Source organism: Rhinolophus sinicus, linkage group LG06 (assembly GCF_036562045.2).
Source record: "Rhinolophus sinicus isolate RSC01 linkage group LG06, ASM3656204v1, whole genome shotgun sequence".
In the NCBI taxonomy this organism is placed as follows: domain Eukaryota; kingdom Metazoa; phylum Chordata; class Mammalia; order Chiroptera; family Rhinolophidae; genus Rhinolophus; species Rhinolophus sinicus.
Genome location: NC_133756.1, coordinates 118,658,763 through 118,674,063, shown reverse-complemented (window position 1 = coordinate 118,674,063; position 15,301 = coordinate 118,658,763). Strand labels below are relative to the sequence as shown.

The 15,301-nt window shown below is 43.5% G+C and overlaps 1 protein-coding gene across 5 annotated transcripts in view; it reads right to left on the bottom strand.

Annotated features, from left to right (window-relative positions):
• XRRA1 (X-ray radiation resistance associated 1) overlaps nt 1-15,280 on the bottom strand; it is a 52,748-nt gene extending 37,468 nt beyond the window's left edge. The window contains exons 1-5 of one of the 5 annotated variants that reach the window (XM_074335765.1): nt 14,830-15,280; nt 12,284-12,378; nt 9,779-9,876; nt 4,079-4,263; nt 885-956 (exon numbers count right to left, since the gene is read on the bottom strand). In XM_074335765.1, the coding sequence (XP_074191866.1) occupies nt 885-956; nt 4,079-4,263; nt 9,779-9,876; nt 12,284-12,378; nt 14,830-14,853 (474 nt within the window). In that variant the 5' untranslated portion in view covers nt 14,854-15,280. The other 4 variants (XM_074335766.1, XM_019744366.2, XM_074335767.1 and 1 more) reach the window with 4 other exon arrangements.
• Between the last annotated feature and the right edge of the window lie 21 nt (nt 15,281-15,301).

Below are 15,301 nucleotides of genomic sequence, written 5' to 3'. Positions count from 1 at the left end.
AAATTGTAATACTCAATATATGCCAATAAGAAAAGATGAATACAAGTCATGTTTGACTTCTGCAATTATAAGAGGTGCTCAAAGTGGTTACCGTTGGCATAATTTTAAATACAGTTTTTTCCTTTCTTAAAATGTGTATACATTTTTTTGGCACTCTCTATAGTATTATTTACCTGTTTTAAAACTATACATTAAATGCAATCATACTATAGATATCATTCTGCAACCTGCCTTTCTCACTCAACACTATTTTTTGAGATTTCCATGTGTCAATACACATAGCTCTTTTGAGATTTATTGATGTCAATACTTTTAGCTCTAGTTCATTCATTTTCATTGCCGGATCGTTATATAAGCAATCTCGCTTCATATCCATGGAAGGCCTACAAATCAGAAATATATGTCGTAATATCCTATATATACATTAGCTGATGGTAGGTCACAAATTTGGCTCTGAGCTTCCTGTTAGCCAACGCAAAGAGATAAACACGTCTCATGACGTGAGTCACAGAGTAAGAACAAACCAGCCTCTTGGGAGAACCATGACCACTTCTGGCAATGAAACCTGACAGAAATTTCTCCTGTAGGCTTTTTGATGGGAACTGTCACACCATAAATCATACTCCAACAAAATTCTACGGCACATTCAAACCCATCTCCATAAGCTATTTCCTTTCATGTACCTCACAGGGGACACTGGTAAAACCAAATTTAGAGCAAAAGATTGTGTCTAAATGTTGTTCCCACCCAATGGGTCCTTGTCTGACCCTCCCACTCCCTTGTGACCCGCTTCCCATTCCCAAGGGAATGTGGAAGTCCCATGGACAAAGAGCCAGGAGCCACCTGAAGTCCGGCTCGCCCATCGCACCCGCCGGCCGCCTCACCTTGGAGAGTTTCAGCCCGCTCACGTTAACGCTGCACAGGTCCGACGGCTTCTTCACGCAGTGGTGCTTGAGCTGGAACACAGTGCAGAGGGTCAGCTCTCAAGGCCCCAACAAGGTTTATATCATTGGCCAAGACAGCCAGTGACTGCCTGTGAAAGCAGGCGGGCTGCCTGGTCCAGTGGAAAGAGCATGGGCTGTGGAGTTACCGAGCTGCCCTCTCAGTTCCTCACCTGTGAGATGGGGACAGTCCCATGGACTTTACGGGGTTCTTAGGCGGATTCCATGTTCTCTGTTCCTTCTATGGCCCCACTTCCTCTATCTGCCTCTTGAAAAATCGGTATTTCTGGGGCTTTACTAATCTCCTACATTTGCCATAATTTGTTCACTCGTTCATTCATCCATTCATTCACCAAATATTTACTAAGCACTACTTTATGTGGGTCATGTATTATGCTAAATATAGCAACAAAATTCTAATTTTAACTAAGCCCCTTGACATAAGTATGATTATCTCCCTTTTTAAATGAGGAAAAAGAGGCTGAGAGAGATCATGTGCCTTGCCTGGGTCCTATAGCCAGTAAGTGACAATTCTCTGATTTGAATCCAGATTTGTCATCACTAAACTCTGTGCTCTTTTTATATGTTACCCCTTATAATTAAAAAGTTGGAAGAAAATCTTAGCTTTGGAGCTTCTGTTTCTGTTTAACCAAATCTCATTCTTTTTTTTTCCTTTCATCATGTATTTATGGTATCTATTATGTTTAGACATGGACCTAGGCATTGGAAAGATAATGAAGAAAAGGCAGGAATAGTCCACGCCTTCATAGAACTTACAATTGCATGAAAGCCAAGTAGCAAGCAAGTGTTTATAATATGATAAATATTTTAAAGGAGAAATTCAAGACGCTATGGGAGACAATAACCCCAGTCTAGAAGTGAGAAAATATTTGAGGAAGTCTCAGCTGAGACCTAAGAGCTAAGTAGGAGTTGGTTCCATGAAAGTGGGTGGCAGGGGTTATGAAAGCTTTCAAGGCAAGGAAAGGGAAGGTCCTTTAGAGAGGATGGAAAACAAGATAAGGCTAGGGAGACAGTCATTAGATCCTTTGGGTCCATGTTGCCTCCGTAAAGGAGTGTGGATTTTATACTACAGTCAATAGGAACTTTCAGAGGTTTATTGGCAGGGAGCCAATAGCAATTTCATAAAAGCGGCTACATCTGATACAGGAAGGAGAAGACGAGTGGAAGGGGGGAGACCATATACAAGACACAGTCAATTACCTTCCCTAGAGCCACTGCTCTACTTCTCCTTGTGAAAGAACCCCAGTGTTACCTACATTTCTCTGAGTAGATATGTCCTTAAGTCCTAGCTCCAAGCGATAAGTCTTGACTTGTCTAATCCAATCATGGAGGTCACATTCCCCTACCCGTTGGGACATGTGATCTACGTCTGGCCAATGAAACACCAGCTGCCAGGGGTAAGAAGTTAGTTCTGGGAAGCTTTTTCTTAGGTTTAAAAATAGACATAAGACAATGACAATCCCTTTTCTACCTTTGGATGTTATCCGTTATATGTGATGACCAGAGTTGCTGTAGCTGTCCTGGAATCATGAAGGTCATGAGCCCAAGATGACAAGTTAACATGCTAAGGATATAAGAGCAGAAGGATGGAGAAACCTGGGCCTTGGAAGACGTTATACCAGTAAATTAACCTACCTCGGAATAACGATACTTCTGTCTTCTTTTTCATGTGAAATAGAAGCATCCTAGTTGGTTTAAACTAGGTAGGAAGTTACTGAAGTAGTCCCATAAAAGATTATGGCAGCTCAGATTAGGGTGGTGGTAGTAGAGATGAGGAAAAGAATACAGATTTGACAACTATTCAATAAAAGTGCCAGAGCTTGGTAATGGTGGGAGTAGGGGTGGTGAGGGAGAGGCCAGGATAATCCTGGGTTATCGGCTTGGTGACTGAGTAGAAAACAGTGCCAATATAGAGCCAGTACAGCAAACACTAGAAAAGAGGTACATTTTGGGACTTGGAGTTAAGGGGATTGGTGCAGCAGGTCAATATGAGGTGCCAGTGAAAGGGGAACTGTCCAAAAGGTGGGTAGGTATCCCATTATTCTGAAAAACTCTTGTTGCTTCTGCTATCCAAAGTGGCAACACGGCTAACAAGCCATCTCAATGAATGTAGACTGTATATGTTGCTGGAAACAAAGGGGAAAAGAAGACCTCGATGGGGAGTGTTTCTGCCCCTTTTCAGTTCTGTTGTTTCAGTCCTCCTCACGCCCAGTGAGAAGTGGACATAATCCTGAAAGGAGTTCCACAAGACGGCAAAAAGCTTACACCTCACCACTTGAGATGACACCAGCTGCCTCCTCAAAGCTTTCCTTTCACATCTGATCTGTGCAGAAATCCATCTCTTGGGAACCATAACTGAGCCTGGGAACAAAGCAGGTTGCCAGAGAGTTCTTCATAGGGAGCTATGATAACTGGACTGCACCTTAATATTGGCTTACAAAATGTGTCTTTCTTTGCAGAGCCAATGAGACATTGCACAGAGAAGATGTGAATTACCTGTGTAGAATCCAACATAGCTACTCCAGTCCTTTGTGGAAAGCCTGCCCCAGGCACTGGGTAACATATCTGGTCAGCTCCCCAGGCCTTCAGCCAGACACTGCACCCACAGGACAAAGATTGTGGAGTGTGGGAGCTCCCCACCCCCCCCCCCCAGAGAGATCTCCCCAGAGCAGCACAGGAATCTGTACACTATACTAGGTGCTGGAATGGGATTTTCAGTTTACTGTTCCCCCTGACTTACTCCTTTGCCTCCCCAACTCAGTTAAGGATTTTTACCTGATATAATGTAAAGGCACAGGCTTTCGAGTCAGTAGGCTAGAGTTCTAATTACTATCCATGGGACCTTGGCCAAGGCAAATTAACCCTCAGGGTCTCAGTTTTCCCATGCACACAATGGTAAAAACATAATAGGGATAATACCTATCTCACAAGGTGGATGTAAAGAAAGCCTGATGCGTAAAGAAAGCTTTGGGTCCCTTTATCGTCTTGGCTGTACTCAATTCACCAAGATCACTCTAATAGTTTGGGGTGGGTTGGGGGCAGCTGTACCAGAGCTGAGCAGCCAGGACAGCCATCGGCGAATGCTGCCAGCCATTCCAGGATGCATTTCCTCTCACCAGAAAAGCCCGGTCCAGCACGTGTCCAGGAGTGTCCACTTGGTTTTCCAATTGAGACCCTTTCTTCCCTCTGACCTCAAAAGAAATCTTCTTCTGGCTTTCCTGATCTTTTGCTGGTACCTCAACCATACCCTTGGGCTTCTTCTTGAGGTTACTTTTCCGAGCCACTAACCAGTGTCCTCGGCCTATAGAGAAGATCAGAACAGTGAGCAAAACTTGTTCAAAGCCACAACTAGTGCTTTAATACTAGTATTATCTGTAATGCTAAAACTAAAACTAGCTCTTCATTACCTAATATGCACCAGACACTGTGCTGCTGCTGGCAGCGGGGGGCAGAGGAGAGGAGGTGTCTACATACATATCTCAATTAACCGGCCCCCAACTCCAGTTAGGACATGTTACTGCCCCCATTTCACAGATGAAAAGGCTAAGACTCGAAGAGGTGGAATGACTTGCCTAATTCCTTCCTCTACATTTTTGCCTCTAAACTCTAATTGTTCTTCAAGAGTCCAGATCAGTATTTTCTGTACTGCGAAGCCTTTCCTAACTCCCCTCAGCGGAGCTGATCATTCTTTCCTGTGCCAGCTGGTTACTCCCCCATTTGTCATCTCTCGGGTCAAGTTCAATGTGTGACATCAGCTCAAGGGGCTCCATCTTCCCAGACCTTACCCTGGATCCCATCATTAGAGGGGAAAGATTGCACCAGGAGCTCAGGATAAGAAAATGACAGGACAGTTGTCATTTAAAAAACACACCAATAATACCAGTTCACTGTAGAAAGAAACTAGAAAATGTATATAAGTAGAAAGAAGAACATGAGGTTAACTACCATGTTTCCCCGAAAGTAAGACCAGGTCTTATATTAATTTTTGCTCCAAAAGATGCATTAGGGCTTATGTTCAGGTGATGGCATCCTGAAAAATCATGCTAGGGCTTATTTTCCAATTAGGTCTTATTTTCAGGGAAACACAGTAGTAAACTCACCTAACAAAAATCATAACATTCTAGAATCTGTTCTCTCCATCGGCAGTTTTTCACCGCAAGGTATTCATTGCAATCTGTAATTATTTTATTCGTTCACTTGTTTATTGTCTTTCTTGCCCTCTAGAGTGGGAGCTCCACAGGGCACAGACTTTGATTCATTCATGTCAATATTTCCAAGGCCTGCACAGAGCTTACCATACTGTGAGTGCTGCTGCATGAATGGCTGAAGGAACCCTGAGCCACAGCTCCCGCCCTCAATCATACATGCAGACCCTTCCTGAGCATCTCCTTTGTGCTGGGAGCTGAGGCTATGGAGATGCTAAAGATGCATGCCCTGAGTCCAAGGGGCTCAGTAATGTAAGGAGTGCTGTGGAAGCCCAGAGAGCGGGAGCCGAGGGCATGAGCTAGATCTAGGAAGTTGGAAGTTGACTGGGTGGAAATGGAAAACCCAGGAAGCCTGGGCAGAGGGAAGAGCCCAGGGGCGCAGAGGTCTGAAAGACTGGGACCACACAGGCAGAAGAGCACAGAGCTGTGGAAACCAGCTTGGTGCCTCTCACCACGGGCTCCCCGCCAGCACAACCCACTACCCCTGCCAGGGGCTTTGCCCTGGCTCACCTGACCACTGCTATCCACTCTGCTTCTAGGATGCAGCGCCTGCCCTACGTCTGATGTGAGCGAGTTCCCGCTCCTCCTCGGGGGCCTGACAGTCCAGGCACTGCATTTCCCCAGGCTGCCCCCCTCTGGGGCATGGTCCTTTGTCCTCTCCCAATAGCCCTGACAGCCCCCAACACAGGCAGGAAGGAAGGCATAGGGAGTGTCAGGAGATGAGCATGAGGGAAGAGAGACAAAGCTGGGAGGTCAGCAGAGTCAGGTCCGAAAAGGCCGGGACAACCGGAAGAAGGAGCTTGGGTTTTCATGGGGTAGGCTTTTAGCAGGAAGAGTATCCATGGGAGGGTTCCCCCCCCCACCCCCCCCCCGCCCCACGCCATGATTTTTCATGCTGAGGTAATTTTAGACTTCCAGAAAAGTTGCAAAAACAGTACTGAGTTCTTATACACCTTTCATCCAGTTCCCCTAAGATGTTAACATCTTATATAATTATAATACAATGATTGAAACCAAGAAATTAACACTGGTATAATATTAGTAACTAATCTGCAACCTTCTTTGAATTTTGCGTTTTCTCACTAATGTCCTCTTCCTGTTCTAGGATCCAATCCAGGATCTCATATTTCATTTCGTTGTCCTGTCTCCTTAGTTTCCTCCAATCTGTGACAGTTCTTCAGTCTTTCTTTTTTCTTTCTTGTGTGATCTTGACACTTTTGAAAAGTACCAATTATTTTGTAAAATGTCCCTTAATTTAAATTTGTTTGATGCTTTCCCATAATTAGATTAATGCTTTGCACTTTGGCAAAACTACCACAGAAGTGGTGCTGTGCCCTTGTCCGCACATCACATCAGAGGTAACAATGTTAGTGTATCTTATTATGGGTGAAGCTTGATCACTCTAGGAAGATGGTGTCGGACTAGTTTCTGTACTGAGAAGTTACTATTTTTCCCTTTGTAATTAATAATAACTTGAGACTATGCAAATATCCTGTTTCTCATCACACTTTGACCCATTAATTCTAGCATCTGTGATGGTTAATTTTATGCATCAACTTGGCTAGGCTATAGTACGAATAAGTAGTTATGGAATCAAATACTAATCTAGGTGTTGCTATAAAAGGTATTTTGTAGATGTGGCCAATACCCATCATCAGTTGATTTTAAGAAAAGGAGACCATCCTTGGTAACGTGCACGGGCCTCACCCAATCAGCTGAAAGACCTTAGAAGCAAAGTTGAGGTTTCCCAGAGGAAAAAGAATTTTGCGGTAAGACTGCAGCATCAGCTCTTCCCCACGTTTTAGCCTGCCTGCCCTATAGATCTCAGACTTGCTAGCCCCCATCATTGTATAAGTCAATTCCTTGAAATACGTAATATATAAACGGTGCCAAAAAATGTATGCACATTTTAAGAAAAGGAAAAACTGAATTAAAATTATAATACTCAATATAGATAGATAACAAGATGAATACAAGTCACGTTTGACTTCTGTAATTATAAGAGGTGCTAAAAGTGGTTACCATCAGCATAATTTTAATATAGCTTTTTTCTTTGTTAATATGTATATACTTTTTTTTGGCACCCTCTGTATATGTGTGTGGATGTATGTATGTATATATGTGTGTGTGTGTATATATACATATATATGTATACATATATACTCGTATGTATATGGAAACAGAACTAGTAAGATATATACATATATATGTATGTATGTGCACACACATGCGCACACACACACACACACACACACACACACACACACCATGGGAGGTCTGACAATTAAGGTCGCGAACTTGTTGCAACGATGTTGCTAACCTTTTTTGATATCAGAGGGGTTATTCATTATAAATTTGTACCAACTGGACAAACAGTTAACCAAGTTAACTATTTGGAAGTGCTGAAAAGGCTGCGTGAAAAACTTAGATGACCTGAACTTTTCGCCAACAATTCATGGCTCTTGCATCACGACAATGCATCAGCTCACACAGCACTGTCTGTGAGGGAGTTTTTAGCCAGTAAGCAAATCACTGTATTGGAACACCCTCCCTACTCACCTTATCTGGCCCCCAGTGACTTCTTTCTTCACCCGAAGAAAAAGGAAATATTGAAAGGAAGACATTTTGATGACATTCAGGACATCAAGGGTAATATGATGACAGCTCCAAAGGCCATTCCAGAAAGAGTTCCAAAGTAGCTTTGAAGGGTTCACTAGGTGCTGGCATCGGTGCACAGCTTCCCAAGGGGAGTACTTCGAAGGTGACCATAGTGATATTTAGCAATGAGGTATGGAGCACTTTTTCTAGGATGAGTTCTCAAACTTAATTGTCAGACCTTCGTGCGCATGTGTGTGTGTGGGGGGGCGGGGGTGCCGAAAAATGTATACAAGTGGACACTTTGATCAACATTGCTCAAGCAGTAGTTCACCGTAATCAGAAGTGTCTGGACGCTGATGGTAACCACTTTGAGCACCTCTTGTAATTGCAGAAGTCAAATGTGACTTGTATTCATCTTTTGTTATCTGTATATATTGAGTATTACAATGTTAATAGTTTTCCATTCTTAAAATGTATATACATTTTTTGGGCAACCTCTGTATATATCTCCTATTGGTTCTATTTCTCTGGAGAATCCTGACTGATGCATCATCCATAAAAGTATTTTGCCTATAAAAACTGTTATTGTGATGTTTTAATAGTGATTTTTCTATTTCCTCATTCCTTCTACGTTTATTAACTGGAATTCTACTGTAAGAAAGAGCTGTTCCTTCTCCTTCACTGATTTATGTATTTTAATATTTATTTATATCATTATGGGCTTATGGATATTTACTTATTCTATGGTTCACAACCCAATTCTACCTTTATTTTGGTGCTCAGATTGTCCCAGCTTTGGCCGTTGGGAGTTCCTTACATCTTTTCGACATGCGCCAATCATTTTTCTGAGCGTGTCTTTACTTTCTGGCACCACATGATGCTCCAGGCTCAATTTGTATTTTTCCTGCCCCAGCCCTAGAAGCAACTTTTCCTCTGAGGAGTCCTGGCTTCTTTTATTGGATAGTAGAAGTTAGAAACCAAGATCTAGGTGCTAGTATGCTTTTCATGACTGGGGGATCATTGCTCTCAGAGGACTAGAAAATACACGTACATATACTAACACACGCAGAGGCACACGGCTCTCTTTCTTTCTCTATCTGTCCACCTGTGTGTGTATGAGCGGGGTACGGGCGTGAAATCATGAATTCATACTGAGAGCTCCACGGGAGGGTCTTAAACTGGTGGAGAGCGAGAGAAGGTCTCCATGTGAAAGATGAAATCGCTCTAGAGAGGTTGGGAAGACAGGCTGGAGGAGATGGTCCTTCCATTATGACATGTACTGAGTGACCTGCAAGTCACTTCGTCTAGAGTAAACAAAGGGTTCGTCTCCCTCGCTCTATTTTTTCAAAGCTACAAATCCAACTCATTGAATCCATGTGTCTTTGGTAGTGTAGGCCTCCATGTGTAGGTCTCTGCTCAGTGTTATGAGGAGTCCCTGCCCCAGGGGTGTTTTTAACTAGATAAATATTTGAAAAACTACTTAGTAGAATCAAGTTTCAGCTATTTTATTTAGGAGCTTGGCAGAATATAATGAATCACCAGATAAGAAACACAGAGAGGAAGAGGCTTACAAGAGAGGATGGGCACTGATGGCTAGAGCAGCTAGACATGTGGGAGACGTGGGAGAGGAGCTGGGCTTTGTGGGATGGGAAGAGTTTAGATAACTGGAATGAGGGGTGGGACATCCTGGGCAAAGAGAAAAAGCTATGTGAAGTGAGAGCATAAATAAAGGAATGGGGTTATACAAAGGATAAGGGGAGGTTAGACTCTGAAGATAGAACAGCAGGTAAAAGGGCCAGCAATGAGAAGTCACTGGACAGAAGGGAAAATGATTAGATGTGCACTTTGGAAGGCTCCCTGAGGCTGCTGGATGCTGGAGGAAGATGGACTATGGGACCAGGTGGTGCAGGGAACAGTAGTCAAGGGGCTGGGGAAAAAGAAGTGGATGTAAGAGACATTTTAAAGCAGGAGCTGGGTGTGAGGCAAAGGTACCAATTTGGGAAGTCACCTGACCTTCTTCTGGCATCCGAAGCAGATTTTTGGCTGGAAAGCAGTTGTTCAGGTAAGGCTTTCCATCGTCCAGGTGGTAGATTCCTGAGGAGGCCATCTCCCTGAGAGCCGAGGAAGTAGAAGAGTGAGAAGGTGCTGCGTTGCTCTTGTCCCTACCCCTCTGAGCCTCAGTTTCCTCACCTGTCAAATGGGGGTAATAACACCTACCTTGATAGACAAATGAGAGAATCAAGTTAGAAAGGTGGTGCATGGTACATATTAACTGCTCACTAGAAATGTTCTTTAACAGAATTCAAGGAAGGGGGGGCTCACATTTTAGGCAAGACGATAGGAAAATAATGAGATTTGAACTAGATAAATAGGATTTGAGGCATGAATTAAGTTTGCTGATAGAGAGCAGGATATGCATTGTAAACAAAAAGGCCACAGGACTGAGGACATGGTGGCAGGCATGTCTGGCGCAGTGAAGAAACCACCTCACCCAGGAAGGGGATGTGTTTGGGAGTCTTGGACAATATGGCTAGACGGGAAGGATGGTGCCTGCTCCTGAAGGACCTTCAGTGCCAGGATAGGAGCTCAGGTTTCACCTTGTAAGTAACTGATGGCCATGGGGGATATCTGAGCTGGGTAGAGCTATGACCCAAGCTGTGCTTTAGAAAGAGAGGTCTGATAAAAATAATGCTCGGTGGAATGGGATTCCATTAACTGGTCACTGAGTCATGACAATTCCAGCTCAGAAATACTGTTCCAGTGTACTTTTCTCTGTCCCTCACTGCTTTCATTAACCCTTTCATCGCCGCTCACCTAGAATACTGCACATCTTTTCCACTGAGCACGAGGCCAAACGCTTGAGCGTGGTCTTGAAGGGTCCTGGGGTCCTGTGTCCCAACCTTCCCAGCTCCAGCCAGCCCGACCCATCAGGTTCACAATCATTTTCTAGTCCCAAAACATTTAGTCTCATCTGCCTTTGTTCTTGGTGTTCCCTGGGCCTAATATAACCTTTTCCATCTTGTTCATCTGGTTGATTTCATCCGTTAAGGTTCAGCTCCAATGCCACTTCTTTTAGGAATAAATCTCTAATAAAAGATCTAAATTCCTTAAACCTTGAGCTCTTAGAGATTTGAGATTTTTCTTTCAAGGGATCCAGTCATTCGCAGACCTGCTTGGGACAGCTTCAGACGCTTTGGGGCAGCAGAGGTTTGGGAACCTATAAGCTCTTAGGCAGTGAGAGAAATGTGGGAAGAATGTGGGGTCCTCAGATGGAGGTTCTGGAAACAGATTCAGTAAAAGGAAGGAGGAGAGTGGGAGCTGGGATCAGGTAGCCTCAGAAAATGTTTCCTGGAAGTGACAAACATGAATAGTAGAGTGGCGTAGTAGGAAGGGCAACAATTTTGAAAACAAGAGGCTTCAATTTGAGTCTAGTTTCTACCATTAAGCTGAGCAACCTTGAGCAAATCAGTTTATTTCTTTGTGCCTCAGATTTTCCACATATAAAATGACGATAAAAACCTAGGCCTTGAAGAATTGTTGTAAGAATTATATGAGGTAATAAATAGAAAAGAAAAGGGCTTCTTTCTAGACCCAGCCCAGATGCCACCCCTTCCACAAAGCCTTCACTGAACCTTCCAGAGGGAAACAATTGCTACTGTGACTAATCGCTGGAGTATTTCTTCTGTATCTCTTTTGTGGTGGAGCTTTTCTACCTCATAGGATTACTAGCAATCATGAGAAGGCTTCTTCACTGGTCTGTGAACCTCCGAGTCTGGAAACACATCCAATTCACTGTCTCCCTTCCACCCTTGGAGTACTCATAGGAAACACCCAATCAACATGTGTGAGCCAAATAAAGGATACAATGGTATTTCCGGGGTCCACGGGTTTTTATACCTATCTCTGAGCTCCCTAATTAGACTCTAAGCTCCTCCAGAGGAAGGACAGCGTCTGTGATGTTCATCTCTTTATTTCCAACACCTAACACAGCACCTGGCACACAACAGATTCCATAATTATCTGTGGGATAAATGAGTGATGCTGGTATCTCCTTTGGTCCAACATAGGGCACTATGAATTTCCTGATCCTTGACCACTCCAAAAAGGGTTGGAGGCCCCTCCTATATTATGTGTTCCCATGATAACCTGTACTTCTCCTAGTATATATAGTACTTATCATGTTATTATAACAGGTTGCTCCCCTTAACTTCCCATCTGCTATGGGCACTGTGATACCTTATTCACTTATGTAATCCCAGAGCTTAGCATACAGTCTAGAACTCACTAAAAATGTGTTGGGAAGATGAATGGATTGATGGATAGGTGGGGAAAGATCAATAGTCATTCAGTCATTCTGTCTTTTAGGAAATCTCTCTTGTGACCGACCACACCTATCTGCTAGATTGGTGAGTGAGTGAATGAATGAATGAATGAATGAATGAATGTATAGCTGGCTGGGAAATGTTAGAGATGATGGACTATTTGAGAAGGCTCAAGTAATTTACAGAACATAAGGACCTTGCTTCTGGTCTGCGAAGTACTTGCTTGTTCTTTGATCTTGGGAAAAGTCCCTTGACTTCCTTTTTTGTTTGTTTCTTCATCGGTTTCTTCACCTGTAAAATAGATATTATACACCTTAGGCTGTTATTCAGAGCTCTTCACCTTTCTCTTATTATCTTACTGTGAACCTTGTGCTCCAAAATGTGTCTCACCTGGGGCCTCGAAAAATACCATAAGACTAAAGAGCCCAGAAATAGACTGATATAGATGTAAAGGAAGAGAGACAGAGACATAGATGGGAAGGTGGAACAGGAGAATAATTTTATGACAATGGGGTGGGGCTAGAGCGCTTAAATAAGATGTGTAAACAAATAGGTAAGGAAAGGGTTGGTTTACATAATCATTTACACAAAATAAATTTATACACAGTAACCATAGCAAAGACAAAGTTGATAGATAAGACATAATCTGGGAAAAGATGTTTGCTATGCACATAACACAATAAATGAATCAGACTCAGGCTCGTGGGGGACATACAGACCTGCACACAACTAATCATAGAAATACCAGTTCCCTATGAGGAATACTACTAGGTGAGAAGGTGTGGATTTACGACTAATGATCTAGGAAGGGCAGATAGCCCCCAGGTTACAGTGTGTAGAAAGTAACTCTGAGAGAAATGAGCTTTACCTATACGGTGGAAAAAAGAAAGTCCAAGTTCCAGACTTAGAGGCTGCCTGCCTAGTTAGTTTCAGATTCCTCTGTTCTCTACCTCAAACTTGAAGCAGCTAACCTCAATCTATAGTGCCTCCCAGCTACACACACACACACACACACACACACACACACACACACACACAGACACAGAGTAATGCTTCTCATCTGCATACATTTGCTGTCCTATTCCCCCTCTTCTTTGCCTGGCTCATGCAGAGAGCTTTCCTGTTTTTCCCCTCCTCAGGTTGACGTCTCTGTGCTACCCCCTCAGGCCCACCTCTCAATGGAGGTAATCTGTGCCACTGTATTATAATGGCCTGCTTACCTGTCTGTTCCCCACTCCAAATACCTCCAACCCCAGGCTGTGATCCCCCTAAGGCAAAGCCTGGGTGCTACCTATATCTATCCCCAGCACCTCATACAGCCCATTGAAGAGGCTCAATGATTGTTTACTGAATTAAACTGAACCGGGAACACAATGCTATGGAGCGCTTCATTTTGTCTGCAAAGGAAGAAATAATGATCAGGGAAGTTTTCTCAGCGCAGGTGACATTAGAGCTGGGACTTGAAATACAAGAAGATATAAAAAGTGAACAATAACAAAAGGCTACAGGGGCATCTGAGTGGATTGTATCACAGAGGTGAAGAAATCTCATCTATTATTATTTAATGATAATTATCAGATGAATGTTAGCTTCACTAACACAGGTATTTTGTCAGTTTTATTCAGGGATATATCCCCAGTGACGAGAATAGTGATTGTTACGTAGTAAGCACTCAATAAATATTTGTTCAATCATTTGGACACTTATGAGGGACTTATGGGAATAAGAAAAACAAGTGATGCAAAGTAATAGAGCATAGTATAGTAGAATCCTGTTATGTGACAACTCTAGGTCACTGGAGTAGGAGTTCCACGAGAGTAGGAAACAGGTCTGTCTTGATCTCCCTGTATCCCTTAGTACAGTTCTAGGCAATGTTGGTGCTCAAAATTTTCTGTGGGAAAAAGTAAATTAATAAAAATCCAGAATACTATTACATCTGGAAATTGCAAAAGCAGAGTGGCAGAGGGAACATACCCTGAGTTCTGATGTTAAAAAAAAAACCAAACTGGCTTCTAAATAAGGTTCTGCTATATGCTATCTGGCCTCGGGTAAGTTCCTTGTTTTCTCATCTGACAGGGCTGTTAAGAGGACGGATGTAAAGAAGATGTGGTACGTACAAACACATATACTCACACACAATGGAGTATTACTCAGTAATAAAAAAGAATGAAATCTTGCCATTTGTTAGACCACGGATGGACCCGGAAGGTATTATGCTAAGTGAAATAAGTCAGACAGAAAGACAAATATCCTATGATTTCACTTATATGTGGAATCTGAAAAACAGGCTCATAAAAACAGATCAAACTGATGGGTGCCAAAGGGGAGGGGGTTGGAGGGGTGGGTGAAAACAATGAAAGAGAATACAGTGGTACCTCGGTTTTCCAACGTAATCCATTCCGGAAGGCCGTTCGAGTTCTGAAACGTTCGGAAACAGCCAACAGCTAGGCCTCAGGATCTTGCACTCAGCGGAAGCCCTGTGACATGTTCGACTTCCGAGGCGAGTTCGAAAACCGAAGCATTTACTTCCGGGTTTACGGCGTTCATAAACCGAAATGTTCGTCAACGGAGACGTTCGAAAACCGAGGTACTATAGTCAATAATATTGTGATAAGGTTGCACCGTGACAGATGATTACTCGGCTTAGTGTGGTGATCAGATCGTAAGGTCTACAAATGTTGAACCACTATATTATACAACTGAAAACTAATACGTATAATATTATATACCAATTATACTTACATAAAAATATAAATAAGGGCACATAGGGTACTGCCCAGCAGACAGCAGGCACTCAGTGAACGAGTTCTCCGCAACTGGAAAACATTACTAACGGCTAAGATGACAGTAAGCAGAGAGAATAACTGGTAGGTGCTGTAACAGGGTTAGATAAGGAAGGAGAACAAACTCCTGTGCCCCTTTGGAAACGCTACATCTGATGCGGGGGAGACTCTAACCTCTCACCCAAACTACGTTTCCAGCCTCACCAGCCTCCGGCGTCGTTTCCACCTCCGAGGCGTCGGCGGGGACGACGTCCCGGTCAGGCGGGATGCGAGCCTGCGACCCTCCCGGAGAACTCGGAGTCGCTCCACGGTGGCGCTTGCCACTACCTTCTCTACCCCCTTAGTAACCGCGACGCGGTAGCTAGCCTTGTGGGCGGCAACCGCGGCCAGACCTTCTAACTACTACAAATCCCGGCAAGCTCCGCGGCCAC